This window comes from Temnothorax longispinosus, chromosome 11 (assembly GCF_030848805.1).
Source record: "Temnothorax longispinosus isolate EJ_2023e chromosome 11, Tlon_JGU_v1, whole genome shotgun sequence".
Taxonomy (NCBI): Eukaryota; Metazoa; Arthropoda; class Insecta; order Hymenoptera; family Formicidae; genus Temnothorax; species Temnothorax longispinosus.
In genome coordinates, this window is record NC_092368.1 from 5,307,493 (window position 1) to 5,332,884 (window position 25,392).

At 36.6% G+C, this 25,392-nt stretch overlaps 2 protein-coding genes across 5 annotated transcripts in view; one reads left to right on the plus strand and one right to left on the minus strand.

Moving 5' to 3' along the window:
- LOC139822502 (BTB/POZ domain-containing protein KCTD3) overlaps positions 1 to 25,392 on the minus strand; it is a 52,460-nt gene that overhangs the window by 15,909 nt on the left and 11,159 nt on the right. The gene's annotated exons all lie outside the window — the stretch shown is intronic.
- The window catches only part of LOC139822496 (uncharacterized), a 39,606-nt gene that overhangs the window by 3,810 nt on the left and 10,404 nt on the right, over positions 1 to 25,392 (plus strand). For 3 of the 4 annotated variants that reach the window (XM_071794258.1, XM_071794260.1, XM_071794257.1), the window contains 4 exons: positions 6,305 to 6,605; positions 9,830 to 9,924; positions 23,916 to 24,022; positions 24,791 to 25,086. In XM_071794258.1, the coding sequence (XP_071650359.1) occupies positions 6,305 to 6,605; positions 9,830 to 9,924; positions 23,916 to 24,022; positions 24,791 to 25,086 (799 nt within the window). Of the gene's footprint in view, positions 1 to 6,304; positions 6,606 to 9,829; positions 9,925 to 23,499; positions 23,640 to 23,915; positions 24,023 to 24,790; positions 25,087 to 25,392 lie in introns of those variants that run through there. The other variant, XM_071794261.1, reaches the window with a different exon arrangement.

Sequence of the window (25,392 nt, forward strand, 5' to 3'; positions counted from 1 at the left end):
AATCACCCCTTTAAAACTACAAAGGAAACTAGCGGCCATACAAAGACGTACAAACGATTCCGAAACAGCACCCGTTTGCGGATTTAAAATATCTCTAAGAACGGCGGAGATAACTCTTACCGTAAAATCTGATTTTTATTGCATATTTCCATGCGACTCATCTTATTTTGAAATTCCCGTACAATCACCCCTTTAAAACTACAAAGGAAACTAGCGGCCATACAAAGACGTACAAACGATTCCGAAACAGCACCCGTTTGCGGATTTAAATATCTCTAAGAACGGCGGAGATAACTCTTACCGTAAAATCTGATTTTTATTGCATATTTCCATGCGACTCATCTTATTTGAAATTCCCGTACAATCACCCCTTTAAAACTACAAACGAAACTAGCGGCCATACAAAGACGTACAAACGATTCCGAAACAGCACCCGTTTGCGGATTTAAAATATCTCTAAGAACGGCGGAGATAACTCTTACCGTAAAATCTGATTTTTATTGCATATTTCCATGCGACTCATCTTATTTTAAAATTCCCGTACAATCACCCCTTTAAAACTACAAAGGAAACTAGCGGCCATACAAAGACGTACAAACGATTCCGAAACAGCACCCGTTTGCGGATTTAAAATATCTCTAAGAACGGCGGAGATAACTCTTACCGTAAAATCTGATTTTTATTGCATATTTCCATGCGACTCATCTTATTTTAAAATTCCCGTACAATCACCCCTTTAAAACTACAAAGGAAACTAGCGGCCATACAAAGACGTACAAACGATTCCGAAACAGCACCCTTTTGCGGATTTAAAATATCTCTAAGAACGGCGGAGATAACTCTTACCGTAAAATCTGATTTTTATTGCATATTTCCATGCGACTCATCTTATTTTGAAAATTCCCGTACAATCACCCCTTTAAAACTACAAAGGAAACTAGCGGCCATACAAAGACGTACAAACGATTCCGAAACAGCACCCGTTTGCGGATTTAAAATATCTCTAAGAACGGCGGAGATAACTCTTACCGTAAAATCTGATTTTTATTGCATATTTCCATGCGACTCATCTTATTTTGAAATTCCCGTACAATCACCCCTTTAAAACTACAAAGGAAACTAGCGGCCATACAAAGACGTACAAACGATTCCGAAACAGCACCCGTTTGCGGATTTAAAATATCTCTAAGAACGGCGGAGATAACTCTTACCGTAAAATCTGATTTTTATTGCATATTTCCATGCGACTCATCTTATTTTGAAATTCCCGTACAATCACCCTTTAAAACTACAAACGAAACTAGCGGCCATACAAAGACGTACAAACGATTCCGAAACAGCACCCGTTTGCGGATTTAAAATATCTCTAAGAACGGCGGAGATAACTCTTACCGTAAAATCTGATTTTTATTGCATATTTCCATGCGACTCATCTTATTTTGAAAATTCCCGTACAATCACCCCGTTTTTTAAAACTAAAACTACAAACGAAACTAGCGGCGATACAAACACGTACAAACGATTCCGAAACAGCACCCGTTTGCGGATATAAAATATCTCTAACAAGTAACACTACCCAAGTGTAAATCGCCGATTTGGATAATGTTTTAATATGTTTTAGTAGACGTAAAAATAAGACATACGTATTTTTTTTTATCTGCGGAAAACCATATTTAGGGTGTGAAACACCCCTTTGAATTTATGGGTATCGATTTAATTGTTTTGTATATAAGGATTCAGTATTTTCGGCCCGAACCAAATAAAATAGTTGCATTATCAAGAAATATAAAAAATGAAAAATTTTTGACTCGGTTCGATCATTTTTAGGGGGTAAACCACCCCCTGTATTTGAAACAAAAATTTAATATTTTTTTCAAAATTTTTGAATGAAATTTGCAATTATCTGGGCATTTTTTAAATTTTTGTTTCAAATACAGGGGGTGGTTTACCCCTTAAAAATGATCGAACCGAGTCAAAAATTTTTCATTTTTCATATCTCTTGATAATGCAACTATTTTATTTGGTTCGGGCCAAAATACTGAATCCTTATATACAAAACAATTAAATCGATACCCATAAATTCAAAGGGGTGTTTCACACCCTAAATATGGTTTTCCGCAGATAAAAAAAAATACGTATGTCTTATTTTTACGTCTACTAAAACATATTAAAACATTATCCAAATCGGCGATTTACACTTGGGTAGTGTTACTTGTAAGCTGCACTTTGAAAAAATACTTACCTCAGTTTCTTTTAGACTTCACAGCTATGCTTATTCGGAATATTGTAAAAGAATATATGTGTATATCCTTTCAGATTGCATATAGATTAAGACATTCAGATGTTTTGTTCCTAGACTTTTCGATTTTATAATCTAAAGCCTTTCATTATTAAATCTTGAGAATATATGTTGTAGGCTCTCGTACTACTCCGGGCAATACGTTTATTGCAAAGCCCTTGGATTTTGAGACTTTTAAATTTGATCTTTCAGGAAATTTTTACACCTTTGAATTTGTACGCACTCGTGCGCGGCCTCACTCGGTGCAAACACTTATGAACTCGTTTCTATACTTAGACTACTAGGGTGGCGGCAAAAAGACGATCGCACGCGCTCGTCCGCGAGCAGTAGAAACGACCGAAGCGGAGTCACCGGAAGCGCAGACGAAAGCAATTGAGCGTCGAGAACTTGAGGACCTTCTACGAGGGTTTCCGTCGCGAGTTATTGCGCGTTTATTCGCGCTACAAACTGTAATTAAAGCGTGATTCATTGCGCCGGTGCACCCGGTCGTGGTGCATTAGCCGAATAATTTAGGAGCTTAATTGTAGATACTTTCTCTTTATGTCTCGAGATAATTGGGGGTTTGGTTGACTCTATTTTTATAAAGCGTGTATGTCGTGTTCACACAAATCCTAAATTATCTCTTACAATTTTAATGAAGTCCAGTTTCTCGAAAAGTTGCCTTTGAATTTACTAAATCCATCCCTCCATACGAGTGCACGAATCGAGTGCAATCGGTACTTAAACCCCAACCGCGGATATGTCAAGGTACAGAATGAGGTCTCACGAAATTCGTTTGCAGCAGGAAATGAATGATTTCACGCGCCGAAGTTTATTATTACACTTGGCCATGCAAGGAGTGTTTAAATTTCGCTTGAACTTTATTTATTTAGATATGTACAACTTGTTATTGCTAGATGCAGTATAATAAATTAAATTTTTCTTGCCTGTACAGACAGTGTACAGTTCTTAAGAGAGAAAAGAGAAAATCTTTAAAATTACTTAATTAACAAATATTTAAAAATTTCTTAAATCTTTAATTTTCTAAATTCTTAAATCAGAAAATTCTTATATTCTTGAATCTTTCAATTTTTATATTACGTGGAATTTGTATATTTTTTAAGATATATTCCCTTTTTAATTAAAATTGAAGGTTTCAAGAGAAAATAAGAAATCAATTCATAATTAATAAGATAAAAAAATTTTGAATATGGAGCCACGTTTAATTTTATGAGACGAAACCCCACAAATTATATATGCTCATGTCAATTATCTCACTCTCGCACCAAACGTTTCAATTTTCTTCGCGAATAAAGAGACGCATCGATATTCCCCTCGACTGCGCGTCGAGGTCGCTTAATGATTCCGAGCGGGTTTCACGCCGAAAATACTCTCATTGACTTTAGCGTGGGGTGCGACCGTATGGAAGATCGAGAGCGGGACTATGACTTTGTGACGGGGCGCAGGGCGACCTTACGTTGACAGCTGGCGCATCCGTTCCGTTTATAGTTGCCTTCGCTTGACAGGTATGCGTGTATCGTCTTAACGCGTTGGCATTGTTATTTTCGTACTACGGTGCCGTGAAACACGAGAGTCGTAGGGGATACGCATGTCTCGTTTAGCGCTTGCATTGGCCGACGCATATAATGATTCATGTAAAAAAACTTTATAGTTATGTGATGGCAAACCTCAAAAATGACCCGTAATTTATAAATCCATCGAGCATATAACAATGGTCTATACCTTCTAAAAGAGCGGTGTATTATTGATATATTAATTCAAGAAATATTTTCTCTTCCTTATATTTAATGCGCGAAGCAGGACGATGTATTTTTGCTCTTTTCAAAAGTCCAATGACCAATAATCTAAAAATGAAAGATTTTAAAAGTTCGACAATCTAAAGATTAAAGGATACAAAATAGCAAATACTAAATAAAAGAATAAAAAATTTAAGAACTCAAGAATTCAAAAAGCTAAAGATTTATAAATTCACATTCTTTTTGTTCCTATGATTTTATATAGATTGATTGTAAGGGAGAAAAGAAGAGTCGCTTGGAAAGAAAATCATCATAATTGAGGTTTAGTAAAAATAATACTTCTTATATCTACTCAGCCTGTCAACGGTCTCGTTGGAAGTAATCTGTTTCTAGCAAGCTTTTCTCAAGCGATTAAAGCGCGAAGACAAATAAACAGAGCTGAAATGAATCAACCACTTTGCCTTGCGCATAGTACCATAAATCCATAAAAATCTGTTGCGCGTATCTTAAAGAGTGTCGACTTTTAAATTGAATCTATAGCGTTATTTTTTTCACTAATTTTATAAAATTATTTTATAATATGTTTATTTTATATTTCGTTTTTATATTGCTGTTACATTTAATATGAAAACTCCTGGTATTTTCGCCACATATTTAATGATAAACGCAGCTGTCTGTTTCCCATCCCAATTTAATGTCACACAAAATGTCTCATACTATCTTTAACATCAAATGTGACAAAAAAAATATATAAGGATACATTCATGTTGCATAAACTCTTTTATAATCTCAAAATATGCCCTTTTTGGCATGTAGACTTTTTTGAAGCACACGGATAAATTGTCATTTATCCGTGTCATTGTCTCTGTAACATATTAACAAGAGTTCCGATTTTATTTGTGGTTACAATGCAAGGCGCAGCACAAAATTGTACCGAAGCGTCCGATTAGGACGAGAACGAGTCTAACAAGGCCGACGAGATCACGCGAAATCCAGGGTTAAAGCACTGCAATGCTCTCCTGCGCGTATGCGCTACATGCACCGAGGATATTGCGCACATAATCACGCTTCTATCCTGTCGCGGCACGCAAAATATAGCGTCACACGACACTGATTAACCCGAAAACGCGATCGCCCATAATTCGCGATGTAAACCTCGATGCCCCCGAGACTTGTTGCATGTCTTTGGGTCGGGAGATATACTCTCCTCCCCCCTTTGGATCTATGAATCTTCTCTCACATACATATATTCGGATATCTACAGTCCTCAATTTTTATTTCTTTTAGTAAAGTCCTCGATTGTTCCTTGAATCTTTCAGTGTTAATTTTATATTCCTTGAAAGTCACAAAAGTCGCCTTGAGCGGTTTTTTAACAACAGTAATAAATCTTTATTTTCTTAATAAGGCAGAACTCTTGACATTACGTTATTACAAAAAAGAGACTCGAATTCTCGGACATATTTACTGTTAAATTGCTCATCAGCCTTTATCTGCACGTTAAATGTGAATTTATTAGTTTCGTATGCGGCTAAAAATACTTGTTGCAAACGAAGTGTTACGTGTCGCTGTTCTAAAATTAACAAAATATTGTAGCCTAAAGAAGATAATTTTTTATAAAGCAGTCGTAAACGCGACCGGTTGCGCGGAATGCTTTGAGAAAATCGGGCAAAGCCCTCTATAGAATAACAAGGGGAAATGCGCGCATACCCCCGTGTGAACGCACGGTCGCATGCATCACCGCTATACTGTCGCTGCCGCTACCGCTTTTCGATGAATCGATTCCGATCCACGAAGCATGAAAAAATGTGCTTGGCAAAAAATGATGAAATAAAAGAAGAAAAAGAGAACGGCGACGGGAGATGTAGACGAGAAAGGTGGAAAAACGACGCCGGCTTCGAAAATGTTGGTGAAGCTGCTTGCAGTGCTTGCATGCGTTTATTGACTTCTCCCTCGCAAATATTTGCGACGATATATCACCCGTTATTCTTCGTTCGATCGTTAGATCGACCGACTTTGCGAAATCTTGAGAAAAATAAATTTTGATAACATTTTTAAAGCTCCAATATGATGTGTTTTTCAAGTTTTCTTGCAAGCTTTAATTTTTGAATTCTTAAATTTCGATATTTATATTGCCAGATTCTTAGATTCTTTTTATTATATTCTCCGAATTTTTTTAAGACGTAGTAAATTTTTAGACTATACATATGGATATGATATATTTTCGAATAAACGAATTACTAATATATATATGTGTATTCTTTATGTGCAGGGAATTAAATTTGACGGGGTCCGCATTGGTGGTTCGCGCGGAATCGAATGAGATCTCCTTGACGAATTTGAAGATATCGTCGAACAAAGTCGGAGACAGTCGCGAGAGGACTCGGAGATATGATTTCGATTACTGCTTCGATTCTTCGGATCCTGAAGCGAAGAATTACGCCACTCAAGCGACAATCTACGAGACATTAGGACAGTCCATTTTGGATGCTATGTTCTCTGGATATAATTCTTGCCTGGTGGCTTACGGACAGAGCGCGTCGGGCAAAACCTACACCATGATGGGCACGAAGGTGTATAATTATGCCGTTGTTTTATTACAATTTTCAGCTGAATTATTCGGACTCAAATTACCGTTGGAATTTTATGAACGATCCACCGCACATTTAATTTCAACATTTTTGTTTGCATAGACATAATACAAACTGCTCACGCAATGCATTAACATAATTTTAAATATTTTTATTAATTTTATACTTCAAATGCGCTTTATATATATACATATATACATATATGTATATACATATATAATAAATTTATTTGACGTAGATTCTCCATAATCGGACGTATGAATAATTGAGCGTTTTGAGCGTATAGCTTGTTTTGACTTTGTAATGAGACACGTTACGAAACACAAATATGTGCATTAAACGATAATTTATAAATATATATCATAAACTATCATAAACTATTATGAAACATTATATAGCGTATCTTAACGAAATATTATTAATATCAATTTTTGTTTTAATGCCTAATGTGTTTAATTAAAATAACGGATTAAAAAATCCGATTATATTAAACAGTAGAAAAAAGAAAACTTCTCGATTGTCTTATTGTATTAAAAAAGTTATCTACATTATCAAAATAAATTACATCAATATAAAATAAATCGGTTTCTAATATATTTAAGAAATTTGTATCAAAGTTTCAACCGTATAGAGAGATGCCCTATTATATACGGAAAAAATTGCATTTGCGATTTCAAGCATGTCCTCATCGCCCGCTAAAATACATTTTGCATTTTATGTCTATTTTATCAATGTTATATTTTCGTGCAGCAGCATTGCAGAACTCTTTTGCCGTCCGAATAAATCGGCGATGATGTGTTTACGGGTCAACGTGCAATGTGCAAATTGTTTCGATTTATCTCGTAATAAATCTGATTGGCACTTTATTTTCATTTTTGCGGCGCATAATAGACCTCCTCCATACATCGTCGACCCACGTCCCGTTTTGTCGATATGCCGGCGGTATTATTTTCAAAAGCAAAGCGCGTACCGTACCTGCGCGAGTCGAGAATTATCTTTGATTTGTCTCGCGTTTTATTAATACATCGCAAAATGTTTTTTTTTTATTTTCCGCGCACAATGCAGCAGAGAGGGTGCATGCTATTTGCTTTTATTTCGGATAGCATTCTGTTGTCATCAGCGTTGTACTCGCTGACGTTTTCGCAATACCCGCGAAAATATCCGTACAAAACGCGTGCAATACCGTGATCCAAAAGTTTCAGCTCGCAGATCTAACAATGAATTAATTTCGAGACACTTTGTCAATTTCTTAACGCGAAGATCGAATAGATAATTAATTTTCCTATCCCTTTAAGATTTCCTTCGATGATTCGCAATTTTCTCATTTGCATTTTGCAGTTCGCAAATCTGCAAAACAACGCGGAGTTTTTAATGAGGATGTGCTTGGTACATATAAAATATTGATAATAAAATACTAATGGCTTATTATTGACAAATATCTGTTGAATTAACAAGCTGTTAAATTGCTATATTTTCCACAATTTTGTTTTATTAAACATGCGCGAATTAAAACATTGTGCGTAGAGGACCATATAAAAATGCCAATATATATCATGCATGAAAATTGACAAATGTTAAAATAATATTTAACAAAAGTTAACTGTTTTATTGTTTGACTAAATTAAAAGTCTTCTGTATGTTTAATTTTTCATGTAATGGTTTATAATATATTTTGCATTTTTGTAAATATTTCGGTTAAATAATAATAAAAAAATAACATTTTTTTTTATCTTTTCAAATTTGCTGATATCAGATATTTTCATATATTTTATTATAATATATTAGTTCAATATTTAAATAAAAATATTCTTCATACACAATTTTTATATTTACTTTGATATTATAATATTTATTATTTTAATTAATTGGTCGTTATAAACTTTTCTGACTTTCTCTTGATAATTATAACGTTTTTCACTATTTTTATTGTTCCAACATTAATTATTAGAACTTTAAATAATTAAAATGGTTATTTACTCCAAAATACCGTTCCCCATCTTCATTTTCCTGAACTCGGATCTCGTAATCGTCGTTTTATCTTCCAATATTAATTTCTTTTTAAAAACACCAAATGTCATAAAATAATTTGAATATCGACGAATTTTTACGTTTTGGAAAATAAAGATCCTTCATTTCATGTGCGCCCATACAATTACGATTATTACATTGATTTACTTTTACTCATTTAAAATCTCTCTTACCTATCATATTGACAAATGAAGTGATATCGGCGGGATAAATTTCCCGAGGAATATTTAGTTTCCATCAGCTCAAGCGCTCTCGTATAACAGTCTCGCAAAACTAGATGTTTTGCATTCTGCATAAACTGGCCGATGCTTATTTAGAGTTCAAATAGCATCGACCTGATTACCCGTTGCTTTCCTTTTCCCACTTCGTATCTTCTCCTCCCCCACAGTCAATCCCATTCGTGAAATTATTATATCGCATCGCTCTAATTGGCCGACGAGGGAGAAAGAGAACTCGTTGCCGGATCGAATCGACGTTCCGTTTCTCGTCCCGAAAATTTCAAACAGTAAATTGAAACTGTTTTTGCGGAATGGCGCTTAATTAAATTGTATGGCGGCCTCCGTCGGCATATTCGCGCGCGCGGTCGGGAGATGCATCCGGGTGCGAGGGGGATGCATGGCGCAGGGGTGAAAAGGTGGATGGCGGAGAACGAGGGTGGGTGAGCAGACTTTTAAAAGCGCAGCACGTGTTGCGGCTGTGCAGCGCACTCGTTTGTCGGGTTTCAATTATAAAAGGGACGCTTCGAGCGCTGGTTAATAATGCATCAAATTTTGAAATTGACAAGACTCCCCCTCGTTAAGATACCGCGCGCTGTTTCCGGTTTGAATAGACTTTATTGACCGGGGACTTTCATTCTTTCCACAGAACAAACTCTCTCTCTCTCTCTCTCTTTTTTTGCTTATCCTCCTCTATTTTCAGAAACATTTCAGCTATTTCGTATTTACAAAAACGCATACTGCACAGAACTTAATTCAGATAAACTGGCTAATCTAGAATTAATATTTTAAATAATTTTTTTTTATTTATTTTAGGTTTTATCATATCTCTTCTATTGTCCTCAGATAACGTTTCGATAATGATAAAAGTTATAATTAAATAGCATCAGATATTTAAATCTAACGTTTGATATATTTGTACGATAATTTTGTCATTATATATAATTCTTTTTATTTTTCCAGGAGGATCCAGGACTAATCCCACGGCTCTGCGAAGGAATCTTCTCAAAAATCGAGCAGGAGAGCGAGCACGAGAGGATCTATCGCGTGACAGTTAGGTAAATGCATCATCCGACAAAAACTTTTTAAACTGTTCCGAAAATAAACACGCATACCAAGTTCTTTAACCATGATTTTGAAAGTAAATTCTCCCTTTGACACCTCTTGTGCCGTTCGCGTTCGCGCGCAAAAAAACGGAATGTAACCGCATGGCGACTTAATTTAATGCCCGCAGATTGTTGTACTTTATGTTACTTTAACAAACGTCTCAAAAAATAAAATACATCCTCGATTATTTTAATAAAAATAAATTACGTAGCGTTAGATAATATCATATTTCTTCATTATTATCATGAAAGTTGTAATAATCCTCAATATCCTGATACTGCGGCTAACGCGATAAGAACGTCGACGAAAATTGCAAACCCTCCTCGATACTATCGACAGGAAACTTTCCGATCGCCATTTAAGATGCTAGAAGTACTCCGATACTTTGTACTAAGTACTCAGGAAGATACTTGCAAATCGCGTTGCACGTGCCTTATTTCCTCTCGCCACCGGAATTTCGCCGCACCTTACTACAGGCTCGATAAAATCTGCTTACATTCTTTTATTTTCCTTGCCACCGGTCGGCTACGGCGTTTCCAGATTTTCCTGAATATATTAATCCTTTTCCAACAATTCTTTTTTATGAATTTCTTTATATTTTTCAATTCAGCAAATTTCAACGCAAAATTATAAATTGCATATAATATATAAAATCTGCATCTTTTTATATAAAGAATAAAACACTTTAACAATATCATCGACTTTCGACAAAACAGAGGAAAAATTTAAAAGAATTAATTCCTTATGTATCAAATCACGACTTTAATCCTGTATTAATATTGACTTATATTAAAAAGAATATGTGTAAAATCGATTCAAATATATTGTTCTCTTTGGTCGAATATTTAATTATGCGTAAACGTTCATATATTAATGATCGGAAAAGAATATCTAATATTTTACATATACACATATTAATATATTATATAATTGATAAAAACTGCAAAGTATAATGTTGTTGGCGATTAACATTCATGTAAGACACAATATTGTCGCTGTTAGTACATTTTGCAGAATGGTGTTTCAATTTAATCACGCTGCAAGTCGAACAGATAGCCTTCGGAACACCGATAATCGTGTCCGCCTTGATAACTGTGGGAAAATCAACACCCTCACGTGGTGCCCTTTGCTCGCAAACACCACGCGAATACACGTACGCGAAATGTGGATACAGGATGATCGAAAAGTCACGAAACTGAATTATATACGTGGTACCGTACATGCGGCAGTTATTCACAAAAATGTATTTAAAAAAACCACTATTAACTGTTATTACGGATATTTCGTCGCATGGCAAATCAAATATAATTTAGTTATCTCATTTTTTACTAGCACTGCATTGTCAAAATAAAAAAAAATTTATAGTTTACAGTTGTGCACGAAACTACATATAAATAATTGTTATGTTTTTATTTTGTATATTACAGTGCTTTTTACAGAACGTGTAAAGATTATTCACGCTGTCTCTCATAAAACACTAGCAGGATTAAAATATGTTGCGATATTTAACAACCGCGACAACTACGACAATGGAATATTTGATAGTGCGTGATATGACATGTGCAATATTAAAATAATGCTAAAATTACCGTGACAACTGTAGGTTGCATATAACTTTTCGATCATTCCGTTGACTATCAAATACTTTGGCGTCGGGCAAAAACATTGATGGCTTTCGGTCAAGGCCCGTCAATCGGCGTGGTTTTATCTGTTACTATCGATAGCTTCAAGTTCGTTCCTTTCGTGTCAGCGATTACGACGTCGTTTCGCGTCTAATCACCCACCGCGAATTACAAGCTTCTGCCCCGTATTACGCGCCAGCACCAGCGAAAACCCTCCCGCAAGTGTAATAATGACAAATTGATACCGCATCGAAACGCTGTGTGGATTGCAAGAGTCGTTTCGCCGATCTATCGTCGTCGGCATGCGGATTTACTATTTATTCCGTTTTAATCGCTTTTGCATCGTTGTTCCATATGTATATGAAATAGTTCCAACTCGCGGGAACAAATCGCTCGCGATAATTGCCAATCGACAAAAAATCCGCCGAGACGCACCGTGCAGAGTTCGTGACGCGAATAAATGGATAGTCCGACTTCGCGTATATTTTTGGCAGTAGTTAAACGCGACGCTACATGAAATCGGGGATTAGTTCGGGAAAAGCTGTAACTTGCGTTGGCATAAATTCAATTCCGGAATCATTGATCGCACATCGTTGTGAACACATCGAAAAGACAAACTTTACGATAAGTTGTAGCACGAAGCTTTAATTTGAGTTTTCCAGGTGCATGCTCGTTGAATTCAATGAGTAGAACGCTGCAGAATTAGGAAAGAGTTTAAAATTGAGCAAATCTCAGTATTTTAAATTCAAGCATCGGAAAATCTTAAAATTCAGAGAACTCAGAGATCCGAGGTGTTCTAAATATTTTCTAAATGTTTAAAAGATCTATCTTTAAGTTCCTGCATTATATAATTTTAAAATGTAAATATCTAAAAATAGAGACGTAAACAACGTGCTAGAGAGTCCAATCATTTATAGTTTCTGTAACTAACAATCGCAACCTTATAATAAACTTGTTTCACGATGACTCAAGAAAATTTAGAAAGGAAAATACTATGAGTTAAGTGCAGGGTTGCGGTGGGCGGTGGAAGGGAGAGACGATAGACGTAGAGTCGAATTTGCGAGTCGCGAGGCTTGCAAGCGTCGGTCTGTTGGCCTGGATGTGTCTTGCAAGCTCAGTGCCCCGTGACTCGCAATCCCAGACGGACGCAATCTCGCTGTAGCTCGGTAAGAATGCACCTTGAACGTCGAATGCACTGTCGAATTTCTTGCGTTTTTCTGCAATGTTTCACGCATTTTGACCGTGATTGATAAACATGACAAACATAGCTTCTTGGATCCTTCACCTTCCGACGCGTTCTTATAACATGATAGACACTTGGATACTGCGCGGTCCTCGGATCCCAAAAACTCTCACATTGAATTGAATCCATGAATCGGCAGAATTTTTACATTTCCGAATCTTTAAATTATTAAATTTCTAAATTTTTAAGTTTTTGTACTTTAGAATTGTTAGAAGAGTATATATTTTGAAATACTAAAAAATTATAAAGTCTTAATTCACATTCCAAGATTTTTATATTTTAAAAAGTATTGACATATTTTTTAGAGTATTTAAGGCTGTGGTCCACTTAACACTGCAAATGCTTCGAAGCATTTCTCTTCTCCTTTCTTTCAGGGAAGAAAGAAATAGAAGAAAGATGCTTCAAAGCAATTGTAGCATCAAATGGACTACAGCCTAAAAGTTACTTAATTTCAGAACCTCTAACTTCTTGAACCTTTCTCAATCGCATTCATGTCGCTTCGTTTTTTCTTTCGCGCGACTCGCGGAATGAAGGGATAGTAGCCCGCGAGGCATAATTGCGGTTGCTTCGGTATCTTTCTTTCTTTTTTTAATCTATAATGTACAAAATTGTTCTTTCATCTCATATTTCATAAAGCAGGAAGTTTCTCGCCTATATTATAGGTATTAAGTGCAATATAAGCATTTTGTGTGTAATAATAATGTTCATAATAATTTTATGATTCGATATGCAAATTATCAAATACTTATGAAAATAAATAATAGAACATTATGGCATAGCGATACTTTTCGAAATCACATAAAAAATAAATCGTTTCATTATTATTGCCATTATTACTCGCGTATAATTTCACAAATAAATTTGAACGGGTTCTCGCTCACGTTCAATTAATATCTCTCTTTCCCTCGACAATTAAGCGAAGCATTTTATTGTGCGTATCAACGATCGGTTAGCGGGATAAAGTGTAAATGATAAACGCTCGGTAACGAATATGATCAAAAAAATATTTAAAAGTATTCTCTTTTCTATTTTAATCTTCCCACTTGATGAAATAGTAATAATTCTCTCAAAGTAGATTTTCTACATATGAAGGGGTAAAAAACACATTTTTAAAATATTCGACTTACACCACTGTAGTTTTTACCCCTCCATATAGTGCTAAATAGATACGTATAATAGTATGTATAATAATAAATATAGTAAATAATATAAAAGCGTATGATAGTATATAGTAGAGTCTGCATATGTTGCAGGCAATAACGAATCACGCTAGGGAAAAATTCATAACGATTACCTGTTAAAAGAAAGGCATCTTTTCGGCATCGATTACACATAGACTGATATTGGTTCAGTGTGAAAAAGCGAAATCAGTCGCGCGTTCCGCATTTTGAGGCCGATAGAATCGGCCCATCAGGGGCCGGACGTAAAATCGTTAAGTGGGTCGAGCAAGAAAGTTAGTCCGAGGCATTTCTACTTGCCGCCGTCGACTGTTTAGGGATAAATTAAATTCAGCGGGCGGGCGACGGGAGATAGACACGTTGCAAAAACTTTGGCGCTCGCGTTTCTTATTGAGCGAAATGCTTTTCACTATAGGCAATGATCGGATCAGAATGTTGTTCTTGAAAAATAAAGGAAGCGTTTTTAAATCACTTTTCAACGTGTCATCGCATTGTCGCAAAAATAAATTGTCCACCACACTGCGTGTATCCCGAGTAAGAATTACGCGTGCTAGTCAAACGCGGAACTTGTCGAAACTTATATGCATATAAATTTTGTAGACATTTATTCGATAGGAAAGTTGGCGTAAAAATATTCCTCGTGAATCCCCATATTGTTTCTTGCTACAACGTTGTATCGCGACGATCAAAAATGCTGGCCCTGATATTTCATCGGAATTAATCGTTGCGATAATGGACTGTTCGACACGCGTCGTGTGTAAAATGCGCGGCGCCTCGTAATTGCAATCGATATATCCGGCCGTGCTTGTGAAAAATCGGGGACGCGGCGAGTTTCCGACTTGAAAAAGAGCCGGAAGTCATCATGAAATATCGCGTCGCGGATTAAATGTGTGTTAACAGCAACACGGCGCTGCTCGGTAATCGATCCCGACGCGGATTCATCATTGAAACGCGCATCTATAATCGATGGACGCATTAACCCACTCGAGTCAGCTGCCCAATGTACCCGTCAAGCGTGATTGATCGGATATAAAGCTTCATCCGTAATCATCAAACAATACAGCCCAAGTGAAACGCATTGCGAGTGTAACTGATGGATGAGAAGTAATGTTGTAGCGATCTGCGCGCGGATGTTAATGCTATAAAATATATACTAAAATTAAAGATGAGATCTGTGAGCAGCCGTTAAATCATAAGTTGACGCAATTAGTGAAAAAAGGGTCTAATATAGATATAGCTATTACGTTCACGTTACACTTACCTCTAACTTGAAAACTATATACCGATATCTTCATATATTAACAACAGTATCAGTCTTTATTCAGTCTTTTGTGTCAAATGTACTAATATTAAAATAAGTAATATCTATTCTATTTTAGTGTACAATGTTAATTATGCTAATACAATATAAAAATATATCAACACATTATTTGTATCTTCTACTCAATTCACGCGTAACGCTCATCTTTCTCCAAGAACAAATGTATACATGTTAAATTCTATTTTTCATTTTTTAAATCAAACTTTGGAAAGTCTTTTCTGTCGGGCCGTTTCGGAACGAGCAAAAATGCAGCTACGAGAAAGAATTTCACGATGTTATTTCGCCCGTATTGGCGAAAGGATACGATTCGGCTTTGCAGCAGCCTGTATCGTCGGATATTAGCGGCGATGGCGCGGTATCACGGTGGTATGATCTCGTGAATCCGAACGATAAAACGCGATGGCGTTTTCCACACAGGCACATTCGCGCGATCGGGCATACGTACACGCGAAACAGATACTAAGTCCGTGGTCTGACGAGGCGCAGAAGGTGTTGCACGCAACGCGTATAAATAAGCAGCTGTCCCGATATCCATATCTGTATGCATGAATTTTTCGAGAGGGAAACGTTCGAATTATCTACCTACGGTCTCCGTACGCGGCCAGCAAAACTATCAAACGCGGAATGAATCCAAAAATCACAGTGATATCCCTAAGTTGTCTAATATATTATATTTTATATCATTTAATTTGATCTTATGTCATTTATAATATAAAATTCAAAATTTATATATTTTCGGAACTATAGGGATAAAGAGCTTCAAAATTAAGAGTTTTGCTTCTACGTGTACCAGAGCTTTTTAATGCTGATATATATTACGAAAGTTATTACATAAGTTTTGACATTCTAAGACCTTCGAATCGTACGATTTTCTCGCGAGCATAAATTTTCAGACTATTACATCTGATTACATATAGAATGCTGTAACTTATTTCTTTTTCAAATCCTGGATCTGCGGTTCTTCGGATTCTCATATACTTGCTTCGACTCTGAGAGATTGCAAACAGAATCACATTTCGCAAACGTATTAAAATACTGTTGCTTATAGTATTTGTTTGCGAAATATGGTACACCAATTGACACAAGAGCCGGAAATTTTCGTAATTTATATCTACGAAATTTTATATCTATAACTTAATCTTAGATTTCAAAGATTTTTATTTTTGACATGTAAAATCGTCGAATTTGAAACTAATATTGAACCCTTGTGATCTCATATAACGGGGCCAATCGATGTGTCCTGCGAGAATGACGAGCTTGACGTGCCGTGAAATGATACGGCGCTGAATATTGGTCTACCCTAAAGGAAGATCGCAGGACCTTCTATTGATACGCGAGAATTTCACGGTTCCCGACAACACACGGATATGTGCTGTCGTCCATACCAAAATTCAAGACGATGCGCTTGATCTCGAGAGCTTTCGATAATTAAAATTCGATCGCATGAATTACTATGCGCTGAATCGATCACAAATTTTATCCTTGTGATATGTTTTGTTGTAAAAAGATTGGGATGAATGGCTTAAATAAAACACAAAGAAAGAAAAATAAAAGAAGGAAAAGGAATTTAAAGAAAAGAGAAAAAGACAAAACGCTATCGTTTTTGGAATGTTAATTAATTAACATTATTCTTGCTCCAGTGATATATGTGTTTTTAGAATCGAAGAGAGCTTGAAATAATATAAAGTCAAACGTGATAATTAGATAGTACTCGCTAAAAAAATTAACTGTATATTTTATATTTTATTTAAGCGACATGCTGAATAAAACTGTAAGATCAACCTTGCTAGATGCGAAACAAATGTGTACATTTATCAGTAACTTACAACTCATTCGCGCTCGCTCGAGGAACTAATTAACTACTTTCCGCGAGGGGTAGGCTTTTCCAAGCGGCGATCAGATCGTTTTATCTACAAGCACGCGTTTCGCGCATTCGTACTTTCATTATCACGTACGTGACTGCTTACACAGACAAATGTAATAAATGAATATGCGGGCAACGAAGCGAATGTACCGAAGTGCACCCGCGAAAGGAGTAGGAGTTCGATACACATGTTTTGTTGCGCAATTAATTATATCTATTAGCGAATCGTGCTCGCGTCAATAAACGCCGATCGAGCGCAGGTATAATTAAATTCACGAGCTAACAACAATACTACCTCTGACGCGTGCCTAAACATCGATACGTTATAACGTACTAATATCGTCCGGAAATTGTCACCTGGCCTGTCATCGGTTTCGGGATCCCCCGTGTTTTCCCAGTACAGGAAATTTGTCTCACGACATACCAGAAGCTTGTATTCTGTCCTATCTATTCTGTTAAATAAACTTTCGTACAATAAAAATTTATTTCAACGTTTTTATTTCATTTACTTTCTCGTCGTCTATTTTTAAATTTGTACAGAACATATGTATAGTTTTCTTTTCTATATCTGGGACAAACGTCATGAAATACAAGAGTTAGTTGTAATTTGATCAAGCTAAAGAAAAGGCTATTTGTAGGCAAATTTGTGCAAGGCAAATGCTAAAGACGAAGATTACATCAGTTTTACATATTGTTAAAGAGATCATTCGAAATGACGGTAATTTTCAATCGATCCGGTAATTTTAAATTAAATTGAACCTAACTGAAAATTAATAATGCAAACAGTAACGCAAACTTCTATTCATCATACATTTATAATGTCTAGCATTATAATACGTCACGAAATTTCAGGTTTCTAATTTCATTTTAGATGAGTTTGTTTTTTCAGTAATGTATATCAATCTCTCTTAGTAACGAAGCAAAATATCCTGAAAAAATTAATTATCAAGATACATATCTTTTTCCCATACATACCACGCGTGGACAGATATGAACATTATATTTTCTACGTTCCTACAATAATGTATGTCCAACGACAAACTCGCGTTGGAAACATGCACTGTTTAAAAAATAATAATGTTCGTGGCACATGACTGATGTAAAATACGAATTGAATAGAATGTTACCTTTTAGATTACAAGCGATATTTCACATCGTAAAACTTGAGTGTGTGTTTTACTTTTGTGTGTTTTAATTATGAATATATATAAAAAGAGACTATTTAAAAATTGTCTACTGGTAACTTTTAATTAATGTAAATATTGTATATGTTATATAATATTTTACACTGTATCAATTTTCTCGCTAAGAACGCCTCAGTCTAATTCATTCTATATAAAAATCTATTTCAGATTACTTTTTATCTTGCATAAAGCAAATTTTATACAAAGTGTATTATATTTTTCAAAAATTAACGAAGAATTTTACAAAAAAGATTGGTTCGTAAAAAATTGTACAATATCAGATAAAAGTCAGTATTAAACACACAAGTGTACGCACACATTCTGTTGAGTTACTGCGATGCAATCACGAAGGTTTAATTTATACAACAAAAGAAAAATTTTTCCAGATGCTCTACCAAAAAAATCAACAGAATTTTCATCTGATCGTAGAGATGGCAAAACTTTGTAAAAGTTTCCTATGCAGTTTTCTATGTATACGTGGGTATGTGTGCGTGCGTGTATGTGTGTCCGTCCGTTCCTCGGGTGGAGCGGTGCATGCGCTAAATGATGGCCCTCGGCAAATAGAGACGGCCGAATGCCGATCGAATTGAATTTGCGATTCAGTCGCGATCGCGTAATGACCAGGGCGGTAATCGAAAACGCGCTCGGGGTCAAATTAAAGCTCCGTTGAGTGAAAGAGGGCCGAAGAAAGACCGAAGGCACACAGAGGGTGAACTCTATCGATCAATCAGCCATAAGTAATGCAGAGCTTTTGATGGCTTACCGTTTCATTGCGGGCGGAAAGAGCCGACCAGCATGCTATCACATGGAATGCGACTTTAGTCGCATTAAACGCCAATGCCTAATGACGATAATTGTTGATCGATGGTGCACTCGATGGATTGTTTTGGTCCCGCGAGGATAACTCAGGCATTACGTACATTGGTTTGTCGAATGATTAGGACCGATCATATCAACGTTAATTACCTATATTGTCCCCGTATAAAAAAAAAATCAGCTAATTTTATAAATCAATATTATCTGCAGATATTTTGCCTGTTACTGGGTTATATAATCTAAAAAAGGAGCAATGTAACATAAAAGAATAAAAGTTTAATATAAAAGAATGAAAGATTAATATGCACGAGTTTTGACTGCTTCCAGCGATACCAGCTGAATGTAACAATCGAATATAATTATGCCCCGCGAATATTGTATGTTAAAAGTATTTCATTACAAACGATCGTAACGCAAAGCCGCGTGATATTTGCGTTTATTCCTCGATTACTGCTATGTTATTGATAACATGCGAAATTTCTCGCATTTGCATTGTAAATGCATGAACAGAGTTATTTTCTGTGTCCGCGAGCTATACCTATAAAAGAAATAATTAAACGGATTCACATTGTATAAGGCATTACGTGACTCGCCATATACTATTCTGATTTATTTCAATTGGCTCGTTACATCTTCAAAGTAGCAACCTGTTTATATTATTATTTGCTCTTTTATATGTTGGACATGACTCTTTTCATACTTTTCTCTGATTTAAACGCTTGAAATAAATCATGAAGTACGCCATAAAAATACCTGAACGTGTTTTTCACAAAAATAAATATTACTAAAATGCATTAATTTTAATTAGATAAATAATTAAAAATTTGGTTATTTTCCTAAAAAGTTTTCTATCAAAATTATGTTGTGCCCAAATTCGACGTGCCACTTTATACGACTAATACGAACGCAAATAGAGCATACAGGAAACGGTGACCCAGGTCAGTTAACCCCGAGAGATCCCTTTGCAGCCTTTTACACATAGGGCTATCGAGGGTGATCGGAAGTGTCTTTATCGCGAGCATACTGCTCGTTGAAGCTTATAACTTGCACCTTTATCATTCTCACCGCTCGAAGCCGGAAGCCCTTTGTCTCTTTGTCTTCCCTTGCCTTTCTCTTCGTTTGCTCACCGACGAAGCGATGCGTAAATCGTATTTTTAAAGCTAGATTGTTGCTCCCAAAAATATCTTTTTTTGTTCGTTAAGAAATGATTATCTTGTTTCTCTTATTAGAGAACTTAGTTTTTTACATATTTTGTCCATACATTTTTGGCAAGTATAATATTAATTTATTAAACAGGTTCTCAATCTGGATTATATATTAAAAAATAAATGCCAAATTTGCCAAATAATTGCCAAATTTTCTATAAATTTTTAAGAAGCTTGTCATTAAAAAAGCTAGAAAATTGTTAAGAAATATTATTTTAATTACTTTACTTTTTATAATAAAGAAATTCTATTGCACACAGGTAATAGGTGAACACGCCCAGTATTTTTCTCTTAATAACGCTAGAATCAAAAAGTAAAAAGCAAGGATTGCATCGCGCGCGACAAGCAGATCGTTTAATACGATTCCTTTTCTCGCGATCGACATTACCCGTTTTCCAGGCATTGGGGCTGCAGGATCGATTCTTATTCCGATAGCGTAATATTCGTCAGGCACGAGAGAATCGGCCGCGTTACACGGCACAGCGCCGGCTTTCGTTTACGCGCGAAAACTAGCTGCCCCTCGTCTCATTTTCAGTGCTCAGGCGGCAGGGGGAGACGGAGGATACTCGAAAAGTTTAAGGCTCGTAATAAATGGCTCTCGGCGCCCCTCGTCCGCCGGGGCCCGGCGCGCCCGGATATCATTAATTAACAGTAATTAACGCGCGCGCCGACCCCCTTCGCCGAAGTTTCCGCCGACAGTCGCGCGTCTTGTCGATGAGGGATGAAATCCGCACGCGAACTGTTCCGATGAGTTTGGCGAGCTATGTATCGAGAAATATTGTCGATGAACTGGAATCATTTATAACGGCTGAACCGGGATACATATTTCAACATTTGGTATAATATCGCATGCGTACAGGTAAAATAAATGCGTCATATTTTATGATGCGAGACAAACTACTGGTTGCAGGACAATTATTATGCACGTAGACACAAATGTGTGTGTGTGTTTACTTAAATACAAAAATATATTTTACGCTCGATCAATGTCAATGAGAAGTAATGGGCATGGGAGGTAGATCGTCCTGTTAAAGTAAACTAAGCAACGACATGGTTGTTCTGAATGTTCAACGAGATTGGACGTCATCGATTAGCGATAATTCAATATGGGACATTAATTTTCATTAACTATCGGATATCGAACTTTACTACGATGTTGTATGGTCCTCAGATATTCTCGAAGGAGCCTGCACCGCATCGATTTTCCCCTGAGAGATCCAGTGTCCTCAATGAGGAGATAACAGCAAGTTTGGAGAGACTCGCGAGAGAGAGAAAGTTATATATCATACGAAAATAAACATACATAACCACCAAGAGCGCTCTACATTAGTCGTACAATAATTCAACTCTACATTAATCATATAATAATACATAATAATTGTGTAAGATACTCATTGTATTATTGAAACTCATTATATTATCTAGTTATTATTAACTTATTTTTAATTAATTAATATAACGCAATGCAGAAAATCTTACATTTAAGCAAATGCGTTCAATACACTTATTTTGTTGCTACCAAGATTGCGAAAAGGGTTAGATGTCTCTCTCTTTCGTAGACAATTTCTCCGCATTTTAAGTGAATTATGCTAACGAAATTCATTAAAACACAACAAGTTAGTTTCTAGGCGAGGATTAAATTAGTTTTAAATAATTTGATGCCATGTAATAAATTCTAAATTCATTTTCCGCGCCTTTAAATTCATCCACGAAGCAATCGCGAAATGTGCATAGTCAAATCGTCATTGCGTGATGGAAACGGTTTATCGTTGCAACGTAGGAAGAAAATGCACGCGGCATTCTACATTTCGCGTAATATTCCTTGCGATTTTTACATCCTTCTCGAGTCATTACCGAGAAGCAAAATTCGCGTACGAGAACTTCGACAATTGGTGAACGTCCAATCCGGTGCGATGGCGTAACGATTCTTGTAAATTTCATCGTTATAACTGCTTTTTGAACTCGCGCGAGTGTTCTGCTCGTTTCTCGCGAACGAGGCCAGAAATCGTAACACAGTATATTTCGCTTGTCTGCAAATTTTCCCTGCAACGTAATTTACGCCGTCGTAATGGCCGTCGTTCCGATAAGCGGTCGCATCTTCAGGTCAAGGGAAACGAACGACGTGACTCTTTTTTCGAGAAAAAGGGGCTGCACCTACGCAGTCGGTCGTAAACAGTTTAAAAAGTCGGCAACCGTACAATTCTTTTAGGGACTATCGTATTCTTAAAAGAAGACAGAAATCTACAACCTACGATTAAGATACGAGAAAAATAATGGGATTGTAAAAGTAAAAAAGGATTGAATTAAATTATCACTCAGAAAAGCGGAGCGAGAGATAAGTATACGCCGTAAAACAGAAAAAAATAGGAAGTTTTAGTTTTAAATCGGCGGAAAATAATACAAAGCAATGGAATCGTTACAATTTATTTAATAATTTATTTCAGCATCGCTATTCCGCAAAGTAGCACATGTCCAACATTACTCTGTTATCTGTTATGAGTTCTTCGTCTATTGTCCACTAAAGAAAATTTGAGACGTTGTTATCTCTCACACAGATCGTTCATGAGTGATCGAAATTGTCGAAGCTTGTGTAGCGTAAATTCGTGGATTGCATCGTATCAAATACAAACAAGAGAGAAAGAAGGAGACTGTGAGGAGAGAAATGAGGAGAGAAAGAAAGAGAAAAACAGACAGGTCTCGGGAAACAACGAGAAAGTGTTTTACCTGGTGAAAACGTGACCGTATGAGGCCGCGATCGCCGTTAAGCCGATTTACGAGCGCACGTGTGAGAGTTCTGCGGGCGCAACGAGACGGATAATGACGTTAAGAGGATCCAGGAGCTTCCGCACTCACGTGTCGTGTGTGCGAGAGCCCTTCACGTTCGTCTTCGTCTTCGTCGCCGTGAGACATATCACGTTCTCGCGTGCGTCATGTCGCTTCGCGTCGCGACGCCGCGCCGACGCGCCGGCGACACTTCGAAGCGCATTACGAAATGCATCCACAAGAACCGATGCATCGCGATTCTCGCAGATAACGTCATCGTCAATTCGTACAGAATTCCCTTTCGCCCGGGCATTGACAAATACGTAATAAGCCGGTGAATTGTTCACGGTAATATAACTGATATTTCGGTTGAGATTTGGTTGTGTTATTAAGAAAAAAGTAGTGTCGATTTGGTGATTATAATAACAAGGTAGTAGTTTGGATAGTGCTATGCTCCTTTTGTCACAATGGTAATCCACTACTGCAGTTTGTTGCATTTTATATTAATTTTTATTTGTAAAGCACTTTAGACGATCTATAATTTGTATCAGATTTCAAGGTAGAAATCTGACGCATTTTTATAATTTTTTATGCCATATATTTTATATTTATTCTAAAAAAAATATTTATATAAATAATAGAAAAAAGATATAAGAAAAGCCATGAGGGATGAATGATCAAACATCTACAATTACGGTAATTTATGGGAGCTTTTGTTAAAATTGTATGTAATGGATCTGTTTCAGTTATTTGGAGATATATAACGAGAGGGTAAGGGATCTCCTGAAGCCGTCGACGAGCACGAGCGGTCTTCGAGTTCGAGAACATCCTCGACTAGGACCTTACGTTCAAGGTATTCCGCTCGTTTACCATAAAACCATAACGTCGCGTACGGAGAACGTCGGCTAAAATTCCTCGAGTCTTCTTACTCAGTGTGTTACTATACATGTGGCACTAAGTTCTGCCCTGTTTAAATCTTCCTTTATTTCGCTCCAAAACTATCTTTCTCTATGCTATAAGTATATTTCTCTCGTGTTATTACATGTTCGCCGTGTTATTATAGTCCAATACAAAAACAAATTATTAAATATTATATCATATCGCATTAAATATATTATTAATCTTACAAGTAATGTTTATAACTTTATTTTAAAATTATTCCTTTTTTTCGCATGATATATTTAAAAATGTTTATTAAATTAAAAGGTTCTTGTTTAATATAATCACTATTATTTCTCATATAAAGACAGATACATTTTTTTTGCCTTCTAATCTAAAGTTATTGCGTATTTGCATCCTTGAGTTTTCGATCGATTAAACTCATTAAACTATTCCCAGATTGTGAAATCCTTGAATGGATTGATTCACATATCTTGTCATTTTCAAGTTCTAGAGTATTAGTATAACTTTTGAATCCCTAAATTATCGATTTTTATAATAATAAAACTTTTCTCGATTACAATTTCTCAAAAATTTATACATTGTTTCACGTTATAGACTATTCACCGTCATAATTTATTCCAACAATGAAATTCGATTGATATATGTTTCACAATCGTGATACGAATTGATTGATACATTTTGTCATCGACAACTCCCCGTTTGTCTCCGTTCCTTTTAGGATTGACGCACCATGTAGTTCGCACCCTGGGGTCGTTGATATCATACGTGGAGGAAGGCACGAAGGCGAGGAAGACAGCCTCGACACTTCAGAACCCCAGCAGCAGTCGTAGCCACGCTCTGCTGACCGTCGATCTCTCGCAGGAGACGGCCGACGCCGAGCGTCCTAAAGGCAGTGGTACTTCTTCGTCCTCCAGGAGGCAGGACGCCGCTCCGCGCGGCGGTAGCAGGTTGCACCTAGTCGATCTGGCGGGCAGCGAGAGCGCGGCCACCTGCAGCGGCGTTCATCGACTGAAGGTGAGTCATTTCCTAAAAATAATATCGTCCGCTGGAATATTCGCCGGCTGAATTTCGCGCGATGAAAATCGATATTCGCGCGAGCCCGCTTCGCGGATGGATAGAGCCCCGTTATCAATCTCGTCCTGGCCGCCGCGTCGCGCGCTAATAGACTCGCCTAATCGACCGTCGGAGTTACTCGTGAAAGTAACAAGCGTGAAAAACGAGCGCGAGAAAGCGTTGGAACAAATCTAAAACTGTTTTGTTATCGAAACGTTTCTTTTTCTATATTGACGGATATCTTGATTTATCCGTAACTATTGGAGC